The following is a 24,957-nucleotide window of genomic DNA, read 5'->3' on the forward strand; positions in this document are numbered from 1 at the left end:
ACTGCTCAACACCAGGTCCATCTTTTTCAGATCAAGCTCCAGCTTAACCACAGCCTCTCTCAAACCGTTTCTTCTCCCGCCATTCCCCCACCCATAACTTCTATACCCCTATGACTACAGAGTATTTGACTCCTCTGTCAATAGCAGTGGAAATTAAGAAAGGATTTAACACCTCTGCAATGCCTCCTGGACTATTTCTAGAACACAGTTGTTATCTAGCCGTTAAAGTGAAGGAAAAAGGGGCACCTGGGTGGCTCAGTCGTTAAGCGTCTGCCTTCGCCTCAGGTCATGATCCTGGGTTCCTGGGATCGAGCCCCGCATCGGGCTCCCTGCTCGTGGGAAGCCTGCTTCTCCCTCTCCCACTCCCCCTGCTTGTGTTCCTTCTCTGTGTCTGTCAAATAAATAAAAAAATCTTAAAAAAAAAAAGTGAAGGAAAAAAATTAATAAAATGTCCCAGAGACCCTGTACCTAAAAAAAACCCTGAATCTATTTGATTCGCCCAAAGACACAAATATGAAATAAGAATTTTAAAACACAACTAAAATACTTAGGGAATGTATTTTCTGTTTAATTGATGTGTCTAGTTGATGGGCTGTTTACAGAAAAAAACATTTAAATGGACTGGCCTATCTTGAACATAAGGTCTGATAACTGATGGTCTTCACGCTTCAGAGCATTAGAATGAGTACCAGGTGTTCTTAATAATCACATTCTACCACGGGTTAGCTGGCTTTTTAAATTACACATCTCAATTTTTTTTTAAAGATTTTATTTATTCATTTGAGAGAGATAGAGACAAAGAGCACAAGCAGAGGGAGGGACAGAGGGAAAGGGAGACCTGGGAGCCTGCCATAGGGCTCGATCCCAGGACCTGGAGATCATGACCTGAGCTGAAGGCAGACGCTTACCATCTGAGCCACCCAGGTGCCCCTACACATCTCATTTTAACAGAGTGCTAAAGTACATCACCTGTGACATTAACATGGCTGCTGTAATAAACATTTCCTGTTTATGTTTTCCATACCACCACTGAGTGTTGCTGTGTCACATTCACAGCAGGGCCCCAGCACCAGTGGTACCACCAAAACCTGGAGACTTGTTAGAAGCACTAACATGAGGCACCTGGCTGGCTCAGTCGGTGGAGCATGTGACTCTTGCTCTCGGGGTCCTGAGGTAGAGCCCCACACTGGGGGGTAGGGTTCACTTAAAAGAAAGTAAAAACAGGGCGCCTGGGTGGCTCAGTTGGTTAGGCGACTGCCTTCGGCTCAGGTCATGATCCTGGAGTCCCGGGATCGAGTCCCACTCCCTGCTCGGCAGGGAGTCTGCTTCTCCCTCTGATCCTGTTCCCTTTCGTGCTATCTCATTCTCTCTCAAATAAATAAAATCTTAAAAAAAGAAAGTAAAAACAATTTGGGGGTCCTGGGTGGCTTAGTTTGCTAAACATCCGACTCTGGATTTGGGTTCAGGTCATGATCTCAGGGTCGTGAGACGGAGCCCCGTGTTGGGCATGGAGTCAGCTTGAGATTCTCTGCCTCTGCCCCCTCCCCTGGCTCACGCTCTCTCTCCAAAAATAAATCTTTAAAAAAATATATTTTGATTAGGGTCGCCTGGGTGGCTCAGTTGTTAAGCGTCTGCCTTCAGCTCAGGTCAGGATCCCAAGGTCCTGGGATAGAGTCCCACATCGAGCTCCCTACTCAGCAGGAAGCCCGCTTCTCCCTCTCCCACTCCCCCGGCTTGTGTTACTGCTCTCGCTGTGTCTCTGTCAAATAAATAAAATCTTTAAAATAAATAAATATATTTTGATTTAAAAAAATACTGATAATATGCTCCTGGCTCAGGTCTACTGCCCAGCGGTGTTAACACTCCTTCCAGGCACCTGTTCCAGTTGGGAACCCACTATTACACAGAACCCTCACCTACTGACAGGAAAAGCACGGGTTCTTCACCTGGGAGCTGTGAATCTTCTCAAGTCAAAAGCAAATGTGCTTTCTCCTGGGGAAGCTGCACAACTGTCAACATTTCCAACAGATATTAACCAAGAAACAGGTACCACCACTGTGAATCAAATTGAGAATTCACTTCTGCAAATATACACCGAACGAAAATTTTCTCCAAGCCCTTTAATATTTACTTAAACAAGTGGAGGCACAAGCAATAATAAAACTGCATTTTTTCTTTATGTTACGAGAAAGAAAATTTTGTATAACATCTGCATGGTATACTAATTTTCTAAAAGCTTTGTGTAATATTTCATTAATACTCTGGTCCATAAGTTGGTTCAACAAGGTCAGAAAAGCAAGCAGAAAGATGGTAAAAAATATCAACCTTATGGAGGGTTAAGAGGACTCAAACATTTGCTAACTGCCTACTATACCCACTGTACTAGGTTTTATGTACATAAACTCAATGTGAATGTAAATTCTAGTTATTAACAGGACAGCACGGACACTGCCAGGTAAGCCCGTTTTAAATGCACTTTCACCTTAAGTACAAATTGTGGAATCAAATAGCTCCTTCCCAGGGAAGCACACCAGTGTGCACTAATACCTATTTCCATTTCCAAAGACTTTATACAAGCATGCAACATTAGCACATGGGCACATTCAGGCTGTCATCACTCTAATTAAATCTTGGGTTGAGCACCATTTGGCCATCATCATCCCTGCTTCCGGTTCCATCACCATGTAAAACTTTAGACAGGAAACCCTGCTGAGCAATTATGCACCTGGGGGAAAACCTTGTTTGGGCTTTTTTTTTTTTTAACCAAACCACCAAAACAAAAAATAGGCACCTAATTTTAAAGCACAAAAGCTGGGGCGCCTGGGTGGCTCAGTCGTTAAGCGTCTGCCTTTGGCTCAGGTCATGATCCCGGGGTCCTGGGATCGGGATCGAGCCCCGCATCGGGCTCCCTGCTCCGCGGGAAGCCTGCTTCTCCCTCTCCCCCTCCTCCTGCTTGTGTTCCCTCTCTTGTGTTTCTCTGTCAAATATTTTTTTAAAAAAATAAAGCACAAAAGCTGTCATTTAAGTAAGAAAATGACATTATCAGCTCCACTGGGACGATAGCACAGCCTTTTCAACAAGAATTAGATCAAAGCTGATTATTTTTCAGAAAACCCAGTGACACCAAGCTTGGACTATACTACAATTCTCAAGGGCCTATAGCATTCATACCCTCTCCCAAAACTAAGTTGACTGCTCACTCCTCCAGCCTGTCCTTAGGTTCTCTGGGGGGTCCATTCCTTCTCTGCCAAGCTGTCTGCCCCTTGTTTTTTCCCCTCTATATTCTGAATGCCCCTGGTCTGAATACCCCGCTCTGACTAGGGGGAGTACGGACGAAAAGACTGTTTCCTAACTGTGTGACCAAGGACCACTACACTGCTTTGGATTGGGGATCTATGAGTAAAAATGACTAACATGCTGTTTGCGCTAGTTGCCTCCCTATCCCCAGAGAAGAGTAGGCAGGGTGCCATCAAAAAAAAATAAAAATAAAAAAATACTGTTTAAGAGTGCAGGATCACAAACCTGGAAGGTACACGAGGTAGAGTCCTTAAGTATCTGAGTTACGTAGTCTGATGTTCTAATTTTATAGATGAGAATACTAGGGGTAAGTTCAGAGATGTAATGTAACCTGCCAAAGGCTATGCAGCTGTCCCAGAAGCGAAAACTTAGAATCATACTCCAAACTCTTTCCTCTATATCCCAACCACAACAAAAACCCAAGATTAAGGTTAAGGAAAATTTGTAAGTAAATTAAGTAAAGTACATAAGCAGACAGGAAGTCTTCAGGATCGCTCCAGATTTTGAGACAGAATAAAGGCAATGTGTACAAGGAGAAATTGTTACTCAGTTAACAGATGACAGGTAAGTATCAAGATCTTTATTCTCAGACCTAATGTTCAATCTGTGACTGCAGATAACATGTCACTATTTTGAGAACACCTCCATTCTTTGCAAGTCTTCAGCCACAAGGTTACACCTTATTCTCACCATAACAAGATAAATGAATCAGATTGAAAGAGGATTAAGGAGATACACTGAAGATAAAAGCAAAAGGGAACAAACATTTTACAAGCTTATCATCCCAGTTACCCCAAAGGTTAAGTTTCAGATTTACAAGAGTAATGACAGAACCATATGCTTTCAGTGAAAATCAACACAAGTTAGATCTTTAAAAAAAAAAGAGAGAGAGAGGGCAGGGGATCAATTCAGAAATACTAAGTCAGGCAAGCATGCAAACTTCAGAGTATAAAAAATGCAAGGCCTGGTTGTCCAAACAAACATATCCCTCAGAAGGTGGATTTGAAGATGCTAAACAGAACCAAAAGCTGAAAGGGACACTTATCTGAATTAACAGACCAATTCCCTCATTTTTTAAGTGAGAAAAGAGGGCAGACAATAATTGGTGAAGCTCACATGGCTAGATTAGGGATGTACATAGATCTAATTCCCGGTGCTATTTGCAACTACATGTATCTAAAATACAAGGAGATAAATATCCAGAACACATTAAGCCCACCGATTTAAAACTAAACATTTCAAGACAAATACACAGGGAGGGGGTGAATTAATACAACACAGCAGCACATCTCACATATTTAAGAGATTAAATGGAAAAAAATAATCTCTCAAAGATTTTAATGCTGTTTTGATAGTTTCCATCCAATTCTTTTATGTAGAGCAAATGTACTAGCTTAAAAAAACGTGCATTCTTCAGCTTTCTCCTATACTTTTTCTGCCTATCTTTCAAAACTAAGCACTGAGTATTTTCAACCTAAGTAATGTGATTTTATATGTACACACTTTAATTGCACGTTTTAGGAATAAAATAAATCCATGATTATTTTGTAACTCATAGTGTATTTATAAAATGAAAAGTTTTCTATCAAAATACACTTTTCACTGGGAAAAATAAATAAAACAGACGAATGGATCTACACAAAGTAAAAATTAACTTTGGTAGATTTCAGTGTAGGACAGTCCATAACAAGCCTATTTGCCCTTTTTCCCCCAGAGCTGCTCATCTTCCGACTTAATATTTTAAAAATATTTTTAATTGAGATTATGTTGACATTTTCTCATTCCACATCATCTTCAGCCAAGCTCTGAGCACTTACAATTCTCTGAAAGAGAAAAAAAAAATTTAATTTTTAAAATCCTTTGTAGGAGGCAAGAATATCCAATGGAAAAAGACAGTCTCTTCAATAAATGGTGTTGGGAAAACCGTACAACTACATGCAAAAGAATGAAACAGGACCACTTCATTACACCATGCACAAAAATAAACTCAAACTGGATTAAAGACCTAAACGTGAGACCTGACACCATAAGACTCCTAGAAGAAGACAGGCAGTAATCTTCTTAGACACTGGCCTTAACAACATTTTTCTAGGTACATCTCCTCAGGCAAGGGAAACAAAAGCAAAAATAAACTACTGGGACTACACCAAAATAGAAAGCTTTTACAGGGCAAAGCAAACCAACAAAATAAAAAAGCAACCTAATGAATTAGAGGACATCTGTAAATGATATATCTAATAAGGGGTTAACATCCAAAATATAAAAAGAACTCATACAACTCAACATGAGGAAAAAAAACTAATAATCCAATTAAAAATGGGCAGAGGACCTAAACAGACGTTTTCCCAACAGACACATGCAAAGATGCTCAACACCATTAATCATCAAGGAAATGCAAATCAAAACCACAATGAGATATCGCCTCACACATGTCAGAATGCCCAGAATCATAAAGACAAGAAATAACAAGTGTTGGCGAGGATGTGGCAAAAAAGGAACACTCGTGCACTGTTGGTGGGAATGCAAACTGGTGCAGCCAACTGTGGAAAACAGCAGGAAGGTTCCTCAAAAAATTAAAAAATAGGAATACCGTATGATCCAGTAATTCCACTGCTGGTTATTTACCCAAAGAAAATCGAAAATACAGGGCGCCTGCGTGGCTCAGTCGGTTAAACGTCTGCCTTCAGCTCAGGTCATGATCCCAGGGTCCTGGGATCAAGTCCCACGTTTGTATCACTCCCTGCTCAGCAGGGAACGTGCTTCTCCCTCTCTCTTTGCCCCCAGTCATGCTTGCTCACTCTCTCTCCCCACCTCTAGTGCTCTCTCTCTCCAATAAATAAAATCTTAAAAAAAAAAAAAGAAAAGAAAAGAAAAACACTAATTTAGAAAGATGTATGCACCTCTAGGTTTACTGCAGCCAAGATATGGAAGCAACATTAGTGTCCATCAACGGATGAACAGATAAAGAAGTGGTAAACATATACAATGGACTATTATTCAGCCAGAAAGAATGAGATCTTGCTATTTGCAACATGGATGGACCCAGAGGATATTATGCTAAGTGTTATTTCACTAAGATAAACACCATCTGATTTCACTTATATGTGGAATCTAAAAACCAACAAATGAACAAACAAAAAAAAGAGAGAGACCCATACCACAAAAGTGGTGGTTGCCAGAAGGAAGTGGGTGGGGGCAAAACGAGTGAAGGGGAGTGAGAGGTCCAGGCTTCCAGTTATGCAAGGATAAAAAGTTATGGGGATAAAAAGTACAGCATAAGGAATATAGTCAATGACCATGTAATACCACTGTATGGTCAGACAAATGGTATCAACACTTGTGGTGAGCAGACCATAATGTACAGACTTGTCAAATCAGTAAGCTGTACACCTGAAACTAATATAAAATTGTGTCAACATACTTCAATTAAAAAAAGATTTTTAAGGGAAAAAAATGTCCTTTGTATTCAAAGAATCAGATCTTGCTAAAGTTTACCCATTCTGAGATTTCAATATTTAACACTTCTAAACACTGTTATCAAAGAAAATGATTACACTACTGTCAGTCGCATTTCAAAATCCAAGGAGAGATACAATACTGTTTTACATGTTAATCAATTATGTAACTAAAACCAAAAAAATTCAAGGTATCTTTTCACTCCCATATAAACTAAGAATACTGATTAACACTTTACTGGTCATTCTATGCTCCTAAAATTTCCCTTTCTGGTTTGGAAAGGCTCAGTCATCATACAAGAAGGAATACAGTAATTCCAAAATTAGCATTTGAAAATATTTCCAGATAACATGAGTAAAAGAGGCCATTTTTATAAAGAGGAGTTCAGGTTTCATCCTGAACTCATCCACATTTCAAAAGACCTCACACCCTCAGGTCCATCTTCCAAAAGCACTACGCTATGCTGCCTTTCCAAGAGCATATAATATTAAACAGAAGATTCTGATATAGATAGACCAGGAACCATATTCGTCTAAATAAGAAGGATTAAGACCAAATCTTTGGTTTTATCAACTCTTTCCCTTAAATCTTTGGGGCCTTTATTTTCTCTCCAGTCCCTTTCCAAACTGAGTAAAGATCAGTTTTGAAGAATTAACCAATTTCAGGGGCGCCTGGGTGGCTCAGTTGGTTAAGCTACTGCCTTCAGCTCAGCTCATGATCCTGGAGTCCTGGGATCGAGCCCCACATCGGGCTCCCTACTCGGCAGGTAGTCTGCTTCTCCCTCTGACCCTCCCCCCGCTTCTCATGCTGTCTCTCAAATAAACAAATTTTAAAAAACCTTAAAAAAAAAAAAGTAACCAATTTTAAATCACACCAACTGTGGAAATGAACACACGAATAAACAAACTATTACAAAAAATAGATTCATTTCGGTTCTTTGGAAAAAACTAAAAATGAACAGAATGCACTTTAATCAATTCTTAAGTTATGTATATTCTTTTATACAAATGGTGTGTTCAATATAGATGGGAGATGTAGTCAAATAACTCCAAGCTCAAAGCCCACCTTGGCAGATGCAGAGGCACTGGGACCTGTAGACAAGTGAGGTCAGAGGGTATCCACGATCCTTTATGATCTAATTTCAGGCTATGACATCTCGGCCCCCTCTGCCAGGCCACATAACTGAATGCATGGGCTCACAAGAGACAGAAAGCTAGTTTCAGAAAGTAGCTGAGAGTGGCCTGAATTTTGGTATTTGAATACCAAGGTCTGAGATTTCATACTATGAGACGTACGTATCCTGATCCACACGTAGGCCACAATGACTAGATCTTACGCTCACTCATTCCAATATTATTAGGAAAGAAAAATTTCAAGCACTGCTATCTCCAATTCTACTTTGATTCCAAGGAATGAATGGGTTTCATAATTTCATCATATTCACTAGTTTTTAAATGTCAAATTTAATGTGAAATGTGAAATTCACATATTCACTAATTTTTAAATGTCAATGTCCCTAAAACATTTAATTCTCAGATTCTACTCACTTTTTTTAACATTTCAAATCCTTACCTGACTAATTGTTGGAAGCTTGGTCAGAAGCATCTGGAACACGGGTGGTGGAAGAGTTTGCTGTAACACTTGGAGCAACTGCTGTGGCTGTCCACACACAGCAATTGCATTTGTCAGATGGTCTACACCTTTCTCATATTCACCTGAAAGATTTACGTAAAAATAACACGTGACCCGAAAAGCCTTTGCCTTTGTCAAAAATTCAACTCTAAAGCCTTCACTGTATCTCCAAGTGATATTGACCAAAAACATCACACAAGTAAAAACCTGGAAATAATCTACAGTACATTCCTAAAACTGAGTATTATGAGAGCATTAATAAAAATTAATCAGATCACAGGTACTGATATGAAAGTGTCTTCAAAACACATACAAGGGAGAAATTAAAGTCCAAGTATGGACTTCAGAAATGAAATGTCCAAGTATTTTACTATTTATAAACTTAGAATATTTCTGAAAGATTATATAAGAAATTGCTAATTATGGGGTGCTTGGGTGGCTTAGTCAACTAAGTGTCTGCCTTCAGCTCAGGTCATGATCTCACAGTCCTGGTTCGAGTCCCACATCGGGCTCTCTGCTCATCGGGGAGCCTGCTTCTCCCTCTGCCTGCCACTCCCCCTGCTTCTGCTCGTGTACACTCTCTCATTCTGTGTCAAATATATAAAATCTTAAAAAAAAAAACAAAATTGCTAACTATGAAACACTACTTTTCTGAGAAGAACTGGAAAACTGGGGACTAAGGTGGAAAGGAGGCCCAAATTCACTTTAGATTAATCCCTTATACTATTCTGAATGTTATCACACGCAAATTCAAAAAAGAAAAAAAAAAACCTTTTTAAGAAAGCAATGCTAGTAGGAAAAAGTCACACTAATGAAATGGCAAGAAGCAGGTTAACAAAACAGCGATTATCAATGAGTGGTAGGATTTTCTTTTATTTTATCCTACAGTGGACACCAAGTCTTCCAACCCTGAATAAGAACGTGACCGTATAAGGGACTGAAGAATGGTATATGAAGAAGAGGCATTGCTTGCTGTAACAAAAATCTAAGGACTGAGGTATTCAAACTGAAGAAAGCAGAACTCTACAAGGAATTAAAAATGGAAAATACAAAAGACTTAGTTCTTCTGCATGGGCTTGGACCTCCATTGGGGGGACACGATGGCTCCACTGACTTGGAAATTAAGATGCCACTTGGCCACTGAATCCTCATACCACTGAATTTACAGGCAGTATAGGCGATTACAACACTGTTGCCTAGGGATATTAATTCTGATTAAATGGAAACAGAGCTGCTTCTGGATTGTTATGTGTAGAACACAGGATCCCAAGACACCACCTAACATTGCTAAATACACTGGAAACAGTTAATGAACCACCAAAGCAACTCATTGCAGTTTCCGCTCTGCACATGCAGACTTGAGCCCGTTCACATCATCCTGAGATGAGATCTGGCTCAGTTAAAAGAATTATGCTTATGGGGCTCTGGGTGGCTCAGTCGTTAAGTGTCTGCCTTTGGCTCAGGTCGTGATCACAGGGTCCTGGGATCGAGCCCCACATCGGGCTTCCTGCTCAGCGGGAAGCCTGCTTCTCCCTCTCCCACTCCCCCTGCTTGTGTTCCTGCTCTCACTGTGTCTCTGTCAGATAAATAAATAATCTTAAAAAAAAAAAAAAAAGAATTATGCTTATGGAAGACCCTCAGATGGAGGAGACCGCCAACCAATGAAGTTCACTGCCTAAATCACTCACGCTTTCACATGACTTACTCTGATGTTGACTTTTTCCCTAAATCTAACCACCTCAGGTTCGGTTGGTAGTTTCCACCAGAAGAAAAGCAGCTTGGCAGAGTTAAGTAACCCTCTGGGCAGTGCTGAGCTAAAGTGTGGAACATGAGCTTGGGAAAAAGAGTAACTCTTGTCTGTCCTTCCCTGACCTTCCTCCCAGCCACCATGAGTTATTGTCCTTCTCAATCTGGAGCTGACAGCTCAAGTCAACAGATGGCCACAATGCACAGATCTCCAAGACAATCCAAACAGAAGTTATTATGAGTGTACTTTTTTCTAATATGTTCGACTGTGAGTAAAATAATTTAAAATAGTGATTCTTGGGGTGCCTGGGTGGCTCAGTCAGTTAAACATCTGCCTTCGGCTCAGGTCACAATCCCAGGGTCCTGGGATCAAGCCCCACACCGGGCTCCCTGCTCAGCAAGAAGTCTGCTTCTCCCTCTCCCCATGCCCTGCTTGCTCTCCCTCTCTCCCAAATAAATAAAATCTTAAAACAAATAAATTAATTAAAAGTGTTTCTATTTTGAAAGAAAATTTTGATAGTGTCAAATAGACCTCTTTATTTATGAGCATAAAATATTTTGAGAATGTTTGCATGAAATGAAATACTACAACCTGTATCTTCGACACAGACATCCCTATATATGCAGCTTTCTTTTCAAATATTAAAGTAACAGAGTCTCTCAAACGAGGTCTATGAAGATTTAAAAGTGCTTTACTATTACCCCATGATTAAACCTCATGTTTCTTATTGTTATGGGGTAAAAAGGCCAAAATTGTTTTCTAGTAAGGCATTTCCATTTTTATTTATAAATATTATCAGCCTACAATGCCATCCAAATAAGATAATTATTTCCTAAAGAAAAAAGCAAAGCAAGAAATTACTGGGAAGGGGGAGACATGACAAAAAGTAACATGTCACCACCACCTCAAACCTTTAATCCTTTCCATAAAAACAAAAAACCACAAACGACCTACATCATGTATTTCCATACTATCTAAATCTATGATACAGCAATGAGCATAAGAAAATCTGACACCTAGTATTGTTTTTATTAATGACAGCAAATACTTCAAAGTTACTTTTGAAATAAAAGCTAATTTGGGTGGTGCAGTCAGTTAAGCATCAGACTCCCGATTTCAGCTCTGGTCATGGTCTCAGGGTCTGGAGATGGAGCCTGACGGCTCTGCACTGGGGCATGGAGCCTGCTTTAAGATTTTTTTCTCTCCCTCTCCTTCTGCCCCTTCTCCTACCCCCAGAGTCCCCTGCGTACACACACTGTCTCAATAAATAAATCTTTTAAAAATAAATAAAAGCTGGGGCACCTGGGTGGCTCAGTCCATTGAACATCTACCTATGGCACAGGTCATGATCTCAGGGTCCTGGAATTGAGCCCCGCATCAGGCTCCTTGCGCAGCGGGGAGTCTGCTTCTCCCTCTCCCTCTGCCCTGATCACTCCCCCTGCCCTGATCACCCCCCCTGCTTGTGTGCTCTCTCTGTCAAATAAATAAAAATCTTTAAAAAAAAAAAAAATAAAAGCTAACTTGTCACTAAAAATTTATAAATACATTTAAGACTACATTACTGAATTATAGTTCTCAAATATGTTAGTTTGATCATTTTAACTTCATTAATAGTAATGTTTTAAAAATAGAACCTTAATCCTTAATTGAATATGTAAAGCACAAAGCCTAAAGTCTAGATCAGATTCAGATCACTGGCTGGTCCTGAAATCAAGCACCATGAACTCACTGTGTGACCCTGACAGGTAAACTAACCTTCTCTGGGACTTGTATTAGCCATTCCTTCCTATAAATATTAGAAAAGACCTGAAGATTAGATGAAAAAATAGTATATGCCTAGATCACATTCCTTCAGTTACTATTTACAAATTGCAGAGAGAGACCAAGGCAAGGCTCCACCTCAGGACCCCAAGGTCATGACCTGAACCAAAATCAAGAGTCAGACGCTTAACCAAGTGAGCCACCCAGGTGCCCCTAGAGCCAGTCTTAAATGAAATAATTTTCCCATTAGTAAATGACTTGTCTGGAAATATTTGGAGTAACTTTTTTTTTTTTTAAAGATTTTATTTATTTATTTGACAGAGAGAGACACAGTGAGAGCAGGAACACAAGCAGCGGGAGTGCGAGAGGGAGAAGCAGGCTTCCCACAGAGCAGGGAGCCCGATGTGGGGCTTGATCCCAGGACCCTGGGATCGTGACCTGAGCCGAAGGCAGACACTTAACGACTGAGCCACCCAGGCATCCCACGGAGTAACGTTTTTAAAAGCTGCTACACTACACCAAAAAAAGCCCCTTATCACCATAAATTTATGTTTACTGTGAAGAATTCTAATTTCCTAATCTTTTAATGACTTACCTTGGGCTAGCAACTCTTCACCAAGCTGTATTTCTTCAAGGAAGAATTTCTGAACAGCCTCAGCATCTTTAAGGTCAGGTAACTGTTTGGAAATACAGTATTTAATAATTGATACCAAAATTATGCTGGGAACATAACCAATACACAGAAGATCATGCCACTAAAAACAAAACAACAAAAAACTAACTCATTATAAAAAATGACAAAAAGAAATCTACTCTTCAATACTTACAAGCATGAATTTAGTATCTACATTTAAATGAATACAAGAAAAAAATACTTATTGATCAAACTGATACCAGAACAGTTCCCAGAAGGCTATACATCAAACCTAAAGTAAAAAATGAAGAATACAATTCTCTATCATAAAATATGCACTTTACTATTTATACTATTTTGATTACCATTTTTATATTTTTATGTAACTATCAACTTTCTTCTGATCCAGTATTTTGTATAGATTTTACTGCATCTAAAAGATTATTTTTAAATGGTAATAGAATATTCTATTGAGAAATGATTGCTTAATCATGATCTATTTGTTGCACATGAACTACTTCTAAATTTTTTTTGCTATTACAAAGCAGCTTTATTCAAGTTTGCATTTCTTGTTTTTGTTTCATAGTTTGTTACATATTACCAGACTATGATAATATATAATGCCATCAGCTGTATGACTTATTCAAAAACATAAACCTACTATTAAAAAATCCTATTCTTTTTAAAAACCTAGACTTCTATTAATAGAAGTTTTTGGTTCCTGATTAATATTATATACACTCTCATTAACAACACAGATGCAAAAATTTAAATTTCTGAAAGTAGAGGCATCTGTCATCAACTATCTCAGCACAGGCGAGAATTTGATTATTCTTGAACCTGAAAATACACACTGATGCATGTCTCTATCTACCTTCCATGTCCTTAGAAAGAAAAGGCTACTGAAACACTACAAACATGTATTTCAGAAAGGTAGCTTAGACATGAGAGAACAAAGTGGTTGACTTAGTTTCACTTAACTATTACTGTGTCCAGTCACTTAGCTGTGTTAATTACCTGATTGTTTCGAAACAACAAAATGTAACATTTTCTGATTTAATTTTTCTTTGCCTCAACTTGCTTTAAAAAGAACCACTACTGATCCTGTAGTCCAAGCCCTGGGAATCCAGACAATGGAACTAATTTTAATAAAAAAGAAAAGCTATATGTGCAATGATTAACATTTACTTACTTTACTTACACACATCACAGAACATTTTTTTTATCAAGCAGAAAAACCTATGTAGTCATTAAAAATCATGAACACAGGATCGATGAAGAGAAAAAAAAAGATTTTTATCTACATGTACATATAACATCAAGGTAAAAAATTTGCCATGTGGTAGGGATTCTGGATCAGTGGGTATGAATAATCCTGTAGAACTTTGGAAACAAACAGCATGTGGTTCTTTTAAAAGAAGCTGAAAGAAGGAAAATTAAATTAATGTTTTATTGTATTATTTTGAAGCAGCTGAGTGAGAAAGCTTGAACCGTTTGGTAGAACTGTCTTCTGGAGACTGCTTATTTCTCCTTAAATGTTGCTCAATGTAATAAGCTGTCTGCTATTTGGGCCAACAAGGGGGAAAGAATGATGGACCAGACAATCTGCAGTTGAACTGAATTAACTATTCCAAAAAAAAAAATTATATTTTAAAATAGAAAATCAATGCCTGGTATCAACTAGCTTTCTCAAAACACATCTGAAGTAGCTTTTAAAATCGTTATTTCTATAACATATATAAATACAATATAAACAAAAAAAACAGATTACCTTGCAAAGTCCAGCTCTCTCCTTGGCAAGCTTTTGTTTCTTTCTTCCTGCAAGAAATGGAGTATTTTCATTTTACGATTATTAAAATGGGAATCAAAAGAAGTCAAACTGCTGTGGCAGTCATTCATTCTATTTGCAAAACATCCCAGGGTAGGGCTCTCCTATTCTCTTATCTCCTTGTGATTTGTCAGGGTCTGAGTTCTGGTCAATGAGCCATGGACAATATGACATTTCTGGGCAAGAGCTTTTTCCTTCCCTCTGGGACACCAAGATCAGCAATTCTGAAGATGGAGACAATTCTAACAGGTGATTAATTGCCATAAGCACAGCAAGCAACACCCCCCTCCGCCCCCAGCTACACAGGACATGAAACACAAGCAAGAATTAAACCACTGCTGTTAGAAAGTTTTATTACCGAAATATAACAGATTCAATCTTTTACTGAAAGCTGAAAGCTATCTGATATTCTTAAATGAGAAAAAAGGGGTAGGAGGACAGTATTCAGAAATGCACCGCAGGGGCACCTGGGTGGCGCAGTCATTAAGCGTCTGCCTTCGGCTCAGGTCATGATCCCAGTGTCCTGGGATTGAGCCCTGCATCGGGCTCCCTGCTCAGCGGGAAGCCTGCTTCTCCCTCCCCCACTCCCCCTGCTTTGTTCCCTCTCTCGCTGTGTTGTGTCTCTGTCAACTAAATAAATAAAATCTTCAAAAATTTTTAAAAAACTGCACGGCAAAATTCTTAACTACTGCTGGCTGGTTAAGAAAAAAGCCCTCTGGGGCTCGGCGCCTGGGTGGCTCAGATGATTAAGCGTCTGCCTTTGGCTCCAGTCATGATCCCAGGGTCCTGGGATCGAGTCCCGCAACAGGCTCCCTGCTCCTTGGGAGCCTGCTTTTCTCTCTGCCTCTCTCTCTCTCATGAATAAATAAATAAAATCTTTAAAAAAAAGAAAAAACCCTCTGCTTACACTCTGTTTGTCTTGTTTTTGATTCGAAAAAGCAACATTACATATCTCAGAAGTGATGTTTAAAATCTTAAAACCCTTAAGCCAAATCAATAAAGGACACTAACAATATTTTAAATTGCTATAGGGGCACATGGGTGGCTCAGTTAAGCTTCTGACTCTTGGTTTTGGCTCAGGGCATGATCTCAGGGTCATTGGATGGCCTGCCTTGGGCTCTGCACTCAGTGCAGTCGGCTTGTCCCTTTCCCTCCACCTCCGGTTCCTCCCCCCCTCCCACAGGCTGAGCTGTTCTCTTTCTCAAATAAATAAAACCTTAAAAACTTTCCAAAAAGTAAAAAATAAATTGCTATTTAATGATATACTCCATGTGAAAGGGTGTTAGCACAGGGGAAGCACAAGCTTGTTTTATATCCCAGCTCTTCTTAGTGTCAGTGTGACCTTGGGCAAGTTAAGAGTAACCTGTCCCTCACTTTCCTCTTATGTAAAACTGGCCGAAGAATGATACATGCTTCACAGAGTTGTTGTGAAGATTAAATGAGTCAACGCATGTAAAGTATTTTTTAACAGTGTCTGATTTATAAGGTACCGTATGAGGAGCTGGTAATGAACTACTTCAGCAAGCACCTGGTATTGAGATAGTTCACTACCAGCAACTCAGCTAAGGAGTTGTGCTATGCTAAGTATCTAAAGTTTCCTAAGTCGTAACACGGAAACTGTGGCATAGTTAAAAAGGTTAAGGCTCTAATACTTATTACCTGGATGATCTCTGACAAATCTCTTAAGCTCTCTAAAGATAAGGCATGTTTAACTACCACTGTGAGAAACAAAAGCTTCATAAAACAAGCAAATGTCCTCTGAAAACCTTAAAGTGTTCTACAAATTCAAGTCTCAATCAATGCATGACTAGAGACAGTGACCTGTTTACCTAACTGCAGTGAGATGGGTTAATGTACTGTGGTCCAGGAAACTTCTTATCTACCCTAACAAACTGGGTTTAACCACACCCAAACTTCTTGCCAACTCCAACCCCCAAAACACCTCAAGTGCTACAACTCTAAGGCTTAAATACAATTCTAGCAGTTTCAACCACAAAAAAATACGTTAAATAAGCTGATCTTATACATAAATTTGAAGACTGCCTATTTTTCTAACAAACTACCTTTCCTAGGTGTTCATCTTCGGGCAACTAACTGTAGGGAAACAGAACCATAACATTCTACTCTCAATTTGTTTAAGGTTTTCATTTGGCCATTCTTAGGCAGAAAATAATGAATGCTACCATACTAGGTTAACAAATTACTGAATTTCACTAGTGCCAGAAGGAGACTACTAAAACTCTGGACATGGACGACTTCACAGAAGCAGCAGACATGAAGATAAAGGAACACTGAGACGTTAAGATTAAGCACCCCGTGGGGCGCCTGGGTGGCTCAGTCGCTAAGCGTCTACCTTCGGCTCAGGTCATGGTCCCAGGGTCCTGGGATCGAGCCCCGCATCGTGCTCCCTGCTCTGCGGGGAGCCTGCTTCTCCCTCCCACTCCCCCTGCTTGTGTTCCCTCTCTCGCTGTCTCTCCATCAAATAAATAAATAAAATCTTTAAAAAAAAAAAAAAAAGATTAAGCACCCAGTAAGTTTTAGATGCTACAGGGTCAGACACTATTCTTAAGGTTATTAATTTGCTTACTTGATCCTCACAGTAACACTAAAACAAGTACTATCATGATCTCCATTTTACAGACGAGAACATTTACCAAGGTCACAACTAATTAAGTGGTAGAGGGACAATTCGAGGCCAAGCAGCCGAATTTCAGAACATGTGTCCTCAAACATTATTCTGTATTGCCACTGCACGCTGTAGAGAAGCTGTAAGAGTGTGGACAATACTGACTCTGTCTTTGGCCTTCCGTCTTGTTCCTGCGTGCTGGATGACCTCTCTTGGGGCTGTATGTTCCAGGTCCCTTGGAGATTCCTGTACTTACCTTAGAGAGGCCCAAGGCCACAACTGGGGTAGGCTTTCTTTGGCCTCCCATGAATCTGTGAGAAATAACAGTCTCTCTCCTTCCTGATGCACAGGTAGTGCCACAATATCTAAAAGGTTAGCTGTCATTTAGGTGCGTGCAAATCCTTTGATCCTGCAACAATGCTCTTCTGCTAGTGCCCTCACTCTAGAAAATCTGTGGACCAAGGTCTGGACTTTGTGGAGAATATCTGTGCAGCTGAATCATCATCTGCCCACTCCCCCGTCAGTAAGTTACGCTATGTAAAACTGTAAACTGTATGGAGTCACCTGCTTCATTTTCTTGCTTTAAAAAGAACCACTCAAAGTGCCTTTTCAGTTTGGGAAATTACTTCACTATCCCTCTGCTACCTTCTAACAGAAGTGAAGACATTCCCATAAAAATAAAAGGCACCTCAGAAATGAACACGGCAAGTTTGTGGAATAAACAAATACAGTTTGCTAAACCAGACCTATGGAAAATGACAATAATTATGAAACCCAATAGAGAGAAACTCAGTTTCCGTTACTATCCAATCTTAAGAGGTGTTTTTTTTTTTTTTTAATGTGGTGGGTGGAGAGTGACCAAATTTTAAGAGTGATTAGTTGCTTTAAATTTCTAGCATTAAGATTAAAATTCTAGCTTTAGTTTCATAAGACAATTTGTTACCTTATCAGTATATTATACTATCTCTGTGATAAAGTGAAAGATGGTAACAGACTGAAAAATCATGGCGTTACACAACATTCAATGAGCAAAATTAAACCCTGACTCAGTTTTTATTAGAAATCAGTCCCAAGTGCTACTGTGTAAACCTAACAAGTTAAAACAGACTTTGCCTACTTTCAAAAATATACATAAAACATGAACTTACAGACTGCAGAATTACTCTGAATACAAGTTTTACTTCCTAAAGAAAACGTCAAATAATTATATTCATAAACAATCTATAGCATCCATCAATTACCATGTGTCAGGGACTTTATACTAAACTCCTTATGTATTATAACATTTTACAAAAGAGGAAAATGAGGGGCGCCTGGGTGGCTCAACTGTTAAGCGTCTGCCTTTGGCTCAGGTCACGATCCCAGGGTCCTGGGATCGAGCCCCGCACCGGGCTCCCTGCTCGGCGGGAAGCCTGCTTCTCCCTCTCCCACTCCCCCTGCTTGTGTTCCCTCTCTCGCTGTCTCTCTTTCTGTCAAAATAAGTAAATAAAATCTTTAAAAAAAAAAAAAAAGAGGAAAATGAAAGCTTTAAGTCACCCACCCAGGGTTACTCAGTTATTCATTCAAGCCTGACCACTGAGATCATTAGGCCACTGCTAACGTTAGAAAAAAATTCATGGATTGAAGATGACGGAAAAGGGATTTTGAAAATAATCTCTCAATTTATCTAAAATGACAGCTTCTATGGTTTCTTCAACCAAAAACTAGTTTTCTCAAGATTTCTAACAATAGCATTGCAGTGCTTCCAAAGGAAGAAAGGATCACTCCATTCTTTGCTGCGCTCTGTAGCTATTACCACCACCGCCAGCCCTCCAGCTATTACTGAACCTACCAAAAAATGATCTCCAATTTCTAGCTATGCTTACAGCCAGCATTTATGGACGGGCTAGCTCTCTCTCAGGAATGGCGGTGGGCACTTCAAACAGCTCAGTCTTCACAAAAACAACCAGAGGCAGGTGACACTACCTGATTTTACGAGCTATGAAAATTAAGATTCAGAAAGTCTAAAATTATGGAGCTAATCTGTGACTCACCTGGGCCTGGAAAACTGAGTGTCTGAATCCAAAATAGCATTCTTTCCATTAGTCTATCTAACTGTAAATAAAATAAATTCTCTGTATACCTTCCTTCCTAAAACATTAGATAACTAGAATTAGATATGATATTCTAGATCGTGTAAGGTCATCTTATACCTATACCCCCAAGAGGCTAGGTCACTAGCCACATGGGGCTCCTGAACACTTAAACTTATTTACCACTGCTTCATTAAACAGTAAGCATTAGAATAATCACGGCTTCCTGACGTCCCGGCTTTAATAACTTACGTATCAATTTTAATGTACGTATCAATTTTAATGCTATTTTTAAAAGATTCCTTTATTCTAAAGAAATTGCACTAGTGGGGAGAGGGGCAAACGGGGTGGGGGAAGCAGACTCCCCGCTGAGCAGGGAGCCCCATGCGGGGCTCAAACTCACGACCCTGACATCATGACCTGAGCTGAAATCAAGTCGGATGCTCAACCAAACGACCCACCCAGGTGCCCCGCAATTTTAATTTCAGACATTATTTTGACTGAGCAACCTAGATAGGTACAAAATCACTTATCTCAACAAATTTACTCTTCCACTGCTGCGAATAAGGCCTCCGAAATTCAAAAACCACAATGGTTTTGGTGACATGATTTCCCTCATGTGAACCTCTCTTAAAAGATGTCGCAGGTATGAAATAAGACTGAGCCACAGGAGAAACGCAGCCCTTTGGACTCCCCTGCAATTTCTATAGCATTCACTCATATCTTGGAAGCATTTTCAGGGAAGCTACCAAGAGGGTTTAAGAATGCAGCAACGATACACGGTTGATTTACGGATCTGGTTTCAAGCCCCAACTCGTAAAAAACAAAGGTTTAAGAATAAAGGTTTAAAAAGGTGAACAGCAAAAAGAGCACCCCCCCCACCACCGAAATTATAATACAAACGAGAGTGCGTTCAGACGACAATCGGTTGGGGAAGACAAAATGGGAAAAATCGTTCCTCCAAAATGGAGGGAATCCTGCAGGGCACCAGAGCCGGGAGCGCGCAGCCGGCGCCGGCGCCGCCAGCTTTCTCCGGCCGGCCCCGCGGCCCCGCGAGTGGGCAGCGGGGAGCAGGCACGCGGAGGCGGAGGCGGCCGCGGCGGCGAAGGACAGGCGGACGGACTCTGCGGGCCCGGGGCCGAGGGGACCCACTCACGTTCTCGAAGCCTGTTCTTGAAGTTGGGGTCACTCCGTCTCTTGCGGTCAAAGTAAATGCAGTACCCGATGAAAAGAGCCCCGCAGACACCGGCGGCGATGGCGCTGTTCCGGCCCACCATCTTCCCTCGACCGAGGAGCAGGACTGAGCGCGGCGGCGTCAGGGCCCGCGAACAAGCAGTTGGCCGGGAACCCTCTGCGCGGACCACGCCGCTGCGCCCTGACGCTCGCCGCGAGGGAGGCGGAAAGGCCGAGCGCACGCACTTCCGGCCCCAGCAGCGCGAGGTCCTCCGGCACGTCCGCGGCAGTGCCTGAGCAGCGGAGCCCGCGCCGCTTCTGCGCCTGCGCAGGGGTGTAGGTGCGGCCGCCCAGGCGCCTCCGGGTGGGGTGTGCGTTGGTGTCAGGACTTGCGGGGGATCTCGCCCTTCCTCAGAAGCCGCTGAGCGTGACGTAGCGAAGGTGGTGTGTGGCCGTCGTGCACATACTCTAAAGACTTGGTAGCTGACATTCTTTTTTGTGTCAAACAAATATGGAGGGGGGTGACGACAAATGCTTCTTCCTACTCTTGTATAATAAAGGCAACTTGTGCCTCGCTTGAATCGAACTGAGATTGCTCACAATCTGCTGTGCAGCAAGCACCATAATCTAGTGATTCAGTATCAGAGAGTATTACAATATAGTTTCATGAGGGGTGGAAGAAAATTAAGCTGAGCGAATCCTGGAAAAAAAAATGGTTAAAAGAGATTGGAAAACATGAGTTGTCTCACGGTCACTGGAAATGTATGGTAGTTTGGAATTTAAAAGACAGCCACAGGGCGCCTGGATGGCTCAGATGGCTAAGCGTCTGCCTTCAGCTCAGGTCATGATCCCAGGGTCCTAGGATCGAGTCCCGCATCAGGCTCCCTGCTCCTTGGGAGACTGCTTCTCCCTCTGCCTCTCTCTCTCTCTGTCTCTCATGAATAAATAAATAAAAATAAAAAATCTTAAAAAAAAAAAAAAAAGACAGCCACGTGGGTGGCTCAGTCGGTTAAGCAAGTCAGCCTTCGCTGGGGTCATGATCCCAGGGTCCTGGGGATGGAGACCAGAATGGGGCTCCCTGCTCAGTGGGGAGTCTGCTTCTCCCTTTGCTTCTCCCCCCTGCTCATGCTTGCACTCGCTCTCGCTGAAATAAAAAAAATAAATTGGTCAGAAAGGAGACATAAAATAACTACAAACTGAGAGGGGTAAGGGAAGGCACCTACAAGGATGTGTAATAAAAGTGGCTGCCTCTGTCCCCAGTCTTAGGGAGGGATCCTTTTTTTTTTTAATATATATTTTTAAAGATTTTATTTATTTGACAGAGAGAGAGAGAGCGAGATTGGGAACACAAGCAGGGGGAGTGGGAGAGGGAGAAGCAGGCTCCCTGCTGAGCAGGGAGCCCGGTGCGGGACTCGATCTCAGGACTCTGGGATCAGGACCTGAGATGAAGGCAGACGCTTAACGACTGAGCCACCCCAGGCGCCCCAGGGAGGGATCCTCTTTAACCCTCGACGCTAACCCTTGTCATGACAGCCATGGCTCTTACTCATGGTGAGTCCTGACAGATTATGCTAAGCAGTCCCCTGGTGACGGGGGCTGGCCAGGCCAGAAAGACCAACATTGTGGTTAGAGGGTTGGGACTTTGATCTAGGTGATATCCCTGGGGAGGAAAGGAATTAGAGGGGAGGAGAGCTGGAGATTCATGGCCTACATAATGAAACCCAAATAAAAACTCAGGACGCAGAAGTGGGTGAGCCTCCCAGGTTGGCAATACTCTGTGTAGTGTCTATACCAATGTGCCATGTGCTAGGAGGGGGAGGTGTTCTGATTCCACTGGGAGAGGACAACAGAAGCTTCAAGTGTGGGACTCTCCCAGACCTCTCCCTATGTGTCTTTCCCTATGGCTGGTTTGGTTTTTATTTTTTGCTGTAATAAAATTGTAATCCTAAGTGTAACATGTTCCTGGGGCACCTGACTGGCTCAATCAGAGGAACATGCGACTTGATCTCCCAGTGGTGAGTTCCAGTCCCATGTTGGATATAGAGATTACTTAAATAAAACTTAAAAAGACAAGTAAGTGTAGGGGCGTCTATGTGGCTCAGTTAAGCGTCTGCCTTCAGTTCCGGTCACCATCTCAGGGTCCTGGGATCAAGCCCCGTGTCAGGCTCCCTGCTCAGTGGGGGAGTCTGCTTCTCCCTCTCCCTCTGCCCTTCCCGCCCCCCCCCCCCACACCACTGCCTGTGCTCTCTCAAATAAATAAAAGCACTTTAAAAAAAAAAAGTGTAACATGCTCTTGAATTGTCTTTTATAAATTATTGAACCTGTAGTGGGAACCCCCAAACTAGTGGCCAGCTGGTTATGAGTGACCTGGAGACACCCCCCCCCCAAATTTTTATCTGGGGTCTGAAGGCAGTCTTGTAGGAAGCTGTGCTCTCTCTGTGCTCTTAACCTGTGAAGTCTGGCCTAACTCTGGGTAGCTGGTGTCAGAGGTTATTACAAGGGTACTTGCGGAAACCTTTAGCTGGAGGCTCTAACTAGTCCAGGAGTCCGGGAAAGCCCTTCTGCTTAAGTGATGATGAACTTGAGACCCTTTGGAAGACTGGAAATTGGACCAAAGGTATGTATGCTTTTGCCTGGACTGGGGGTGGAGGAGGGAGAGGAGTGTGGAGATGCATTATGTACCAAAGCAAATAATTGAGATTTACACAGAATAACACAGAAAGCTTCTCCTTATGCACTGCAAATTCTCATTCTTCTAGTTCTAAAACGTTGCCAGTGAACCTCAGCTGTTAGAAGTATATCCTGAGCCGCAGGTGTGTTGGAACAAAAGAGACTTGTCCAAGGCCACACAGATGACATGAGGCCTAGCACTCCACTCTCTTGAAAACTTGAACAGACTACATGGCCATTAGATTAAGACTCCTAGGGGCACCTGGGTGGCTCAGTTGGTTAAGCATCTGCCTTCGGCATGGGTCATGATCTCGGGATCCTGGGATCAAGCCCAGCATCAGGCTCCCTGTTCAAGGAGCCTGCTTCTCCCTCTGTGCCTCCCCCTGCTCATTCTTTCTCTCCCTCTCTCTCTCACCCCCAGATAAATAAAATCTTAAGAAAAAAAAATAGATTTCAACCTCTGAATGAACAAAGAACTATCCCTGTGTTGTGCACAGTAAACATGAGGTAAATGTTCAGGTCACTCCTATGAGGTACAATATACCAGGCAACACGTTTATAGAAAGCCCAGTTACAGCAACATTTGTGTCTTTTTATCCCTTAACCACTCTACATTTTAAAACACCTGTTGTAAAACATAAGCATAGAATCCTGAAATAGAAACAGCCTGGAATCCCCACACTTGTTTGTGAGTCAAATCATTAGTGAGCTGTGGAATACCCTTAGTGGATCATAACCAGTGTTTTTAATAAAATAGAATTTAAAATATCAGAAAGCAGGGCATCTGGCTCTTGGTTTCAGCTCAGGTCACAATCTCAGGGTCCTGGGATCAAGCCCCGCATCAGGCTCCCCACTCAACAGGGAGAGTGCTTGAGATTCTCTCTCCCTCTCCCTCTGTCCCTCCCCCTGCTCACGCACTCACACGTGCTCTCTCTCAAATAAATAAATCTTTAAAAATATACCAGAAAGCAACATGTGTAGTAAGGACCAGTACACGTCAGTTAAATATATCCATGTTTGTACTGGTTCCAAAGTAAAGTTAAAGCTACTACAACAGATCGTAATAAAAAAGTATGAGAACACTGCTCTAGTCCATGTCCCTTACTTCACCAATCAAGATACTTAGATAAAGAGGTTGAGAGGCTTGTCCAACGTCATGCACACACACAGCCAGAGCTGGGTCAAGAACAAGATGCCCCTACACTCTAGTCCAGGGCTCTTTACACAAAAACCTGGAGACCAAAAGGAGCACTCTATGTTAAAGACTAAAGTTATACAAATTTATATATATACTGTAAATTATACACAATATAATGGACACTAATATACACAAGAAAATTCTACACCATATATAGTCTCCATCTACAGTGACAGTCTATATAGGCAAAGCATCTTTATGTTAAGTTTAACTGGGAATACATGCAAAAATGCTCAAGATTATCAAGGAATAAGTATTTACTAAACTATACTTATGAAAAACTAGATTCTAAGCACCATAGGAGATGCTAAACATGAAATATCCAGTCTCTGGATATAGGAAAATAGAGCTCTGATTTCAACAATTTACATTTTAAAGAACCATTAGGTTTTCCTGGTGCTATGCCCAAAAGAAAGATTTTTTTAAATAATCAGTAATAACTCACTCAATCCCCTTATTCACCTGATACACATGGTATCATAGATTCTGCCTGCCTCAGATCAGCACCCATGGATTTCTCCCACCCCCTCCCTCCTAGGCACAGATGCAGCTTGGTAAGATTTGTGAGATGGGCAACAGCCATAGTATGAACTTGAACCCCAGGGGAATGCACTGATATTCTCTCCCCTTGTTGAACTTTATACTTTGTGACTTAATTACCATATTTTATCAGAAAATATCCTTTAAATGGGATTTTTTGAAGGACTGTTTCATTCTATTGCATGACACTAATTTAAGAATCACAAGTTTTCCTGGGAGAATATTTTTTCAAATTAAAAAACAGAAATAAAAGTAGAAATCTGCTTGGACACAGTTTGCCAAGGACTTCAGTAACAAGTTTAATTACTGGTTAAGAAATCAAA

At 41.3% G+C, this 24,957-nt stretch overlaps 1 protein-coding gene and 1 non-coding gene across 2 annotated transcripts; both read right to left on the bottom strand.

Annotated features, from left to right (window-relative positions):
* Positions 1-3,862: 3,862 nt before the first annotated feature.
* TOMM20 (translocase of outer mitochondrial membrane 20) lies at positions 3,863-20,466 on the bottom strand. The gene is made up of 5 exons (XM_028104593.2): positions 20,210-20,466; positions 14,299-14,345; positions 12,489-12,570; positions 8,326-8,468; positions 3,863-5,120 (listed from the first exon to the last, which is right to left on the bottom strand). The coding sequence occupies exons 1-5, from the start codon at positions 20,328-20,330 to the stop codon at positions 5,076-5,078; spliced, it is 438 nt and encodes a 145-aa protein (XP_027960394.1). The 5' UTR covers positions 20,331-20,466; the 3' UTR covers positions 3,863-5,075.
* Positions 19,689-19,823, bottom strand: LOC114210383 (small nucleolar RNA SNORA14). The gene has a single exon (XR_003609523.1). It is a non-coding gene; the product is annotated as a small nucleolar RNA SNORA14 (small nucleolar RNA).
* Positions 20,467-24,957: the final 4,491 nt, after the last annotated feature.

Source organism: Eumetopias jubatus, unplaced genomic scaffold (assembly GCF_037043125.1).
Source record: "Eumetopias jubatus isolate StellerSeaLion01/CBP00866 unplaced genomic scaffold, mEumJub1_p1.0 scaffold_17, whole genome shotgun sequence".
Taxonomy (NCBI): Eukaryota; Metazoa; Chordata; class Mammalia; order Carnivora; family Otariidae; genus Eumetopias; species Eumetopias jubatus.

Coding starts and splice junctions, on each gene's coding strand:
- TOMM20 (XM_028104593.2), bottom strand. CDS start 20,330: ATGGTGGGCCGGAACAGCGCCATCGCCGCCGGTGTCTGCGGGGCTCTT. Junction 14,346..20,209: donor CAAGAACAGGCTTCGAGAAC/GTGAGTGGGTCC, acceptor CATTTCTTGCAG/GAAGAAAGAAACAAAAGCTT. Junction 5,121..8,325: donor AGCTTCCAACAATTAGTCAG/GTAAGGATTTGA, acceptor TTTCTCTTTCAG/AGAATTGTAAGTGCTCAGAG.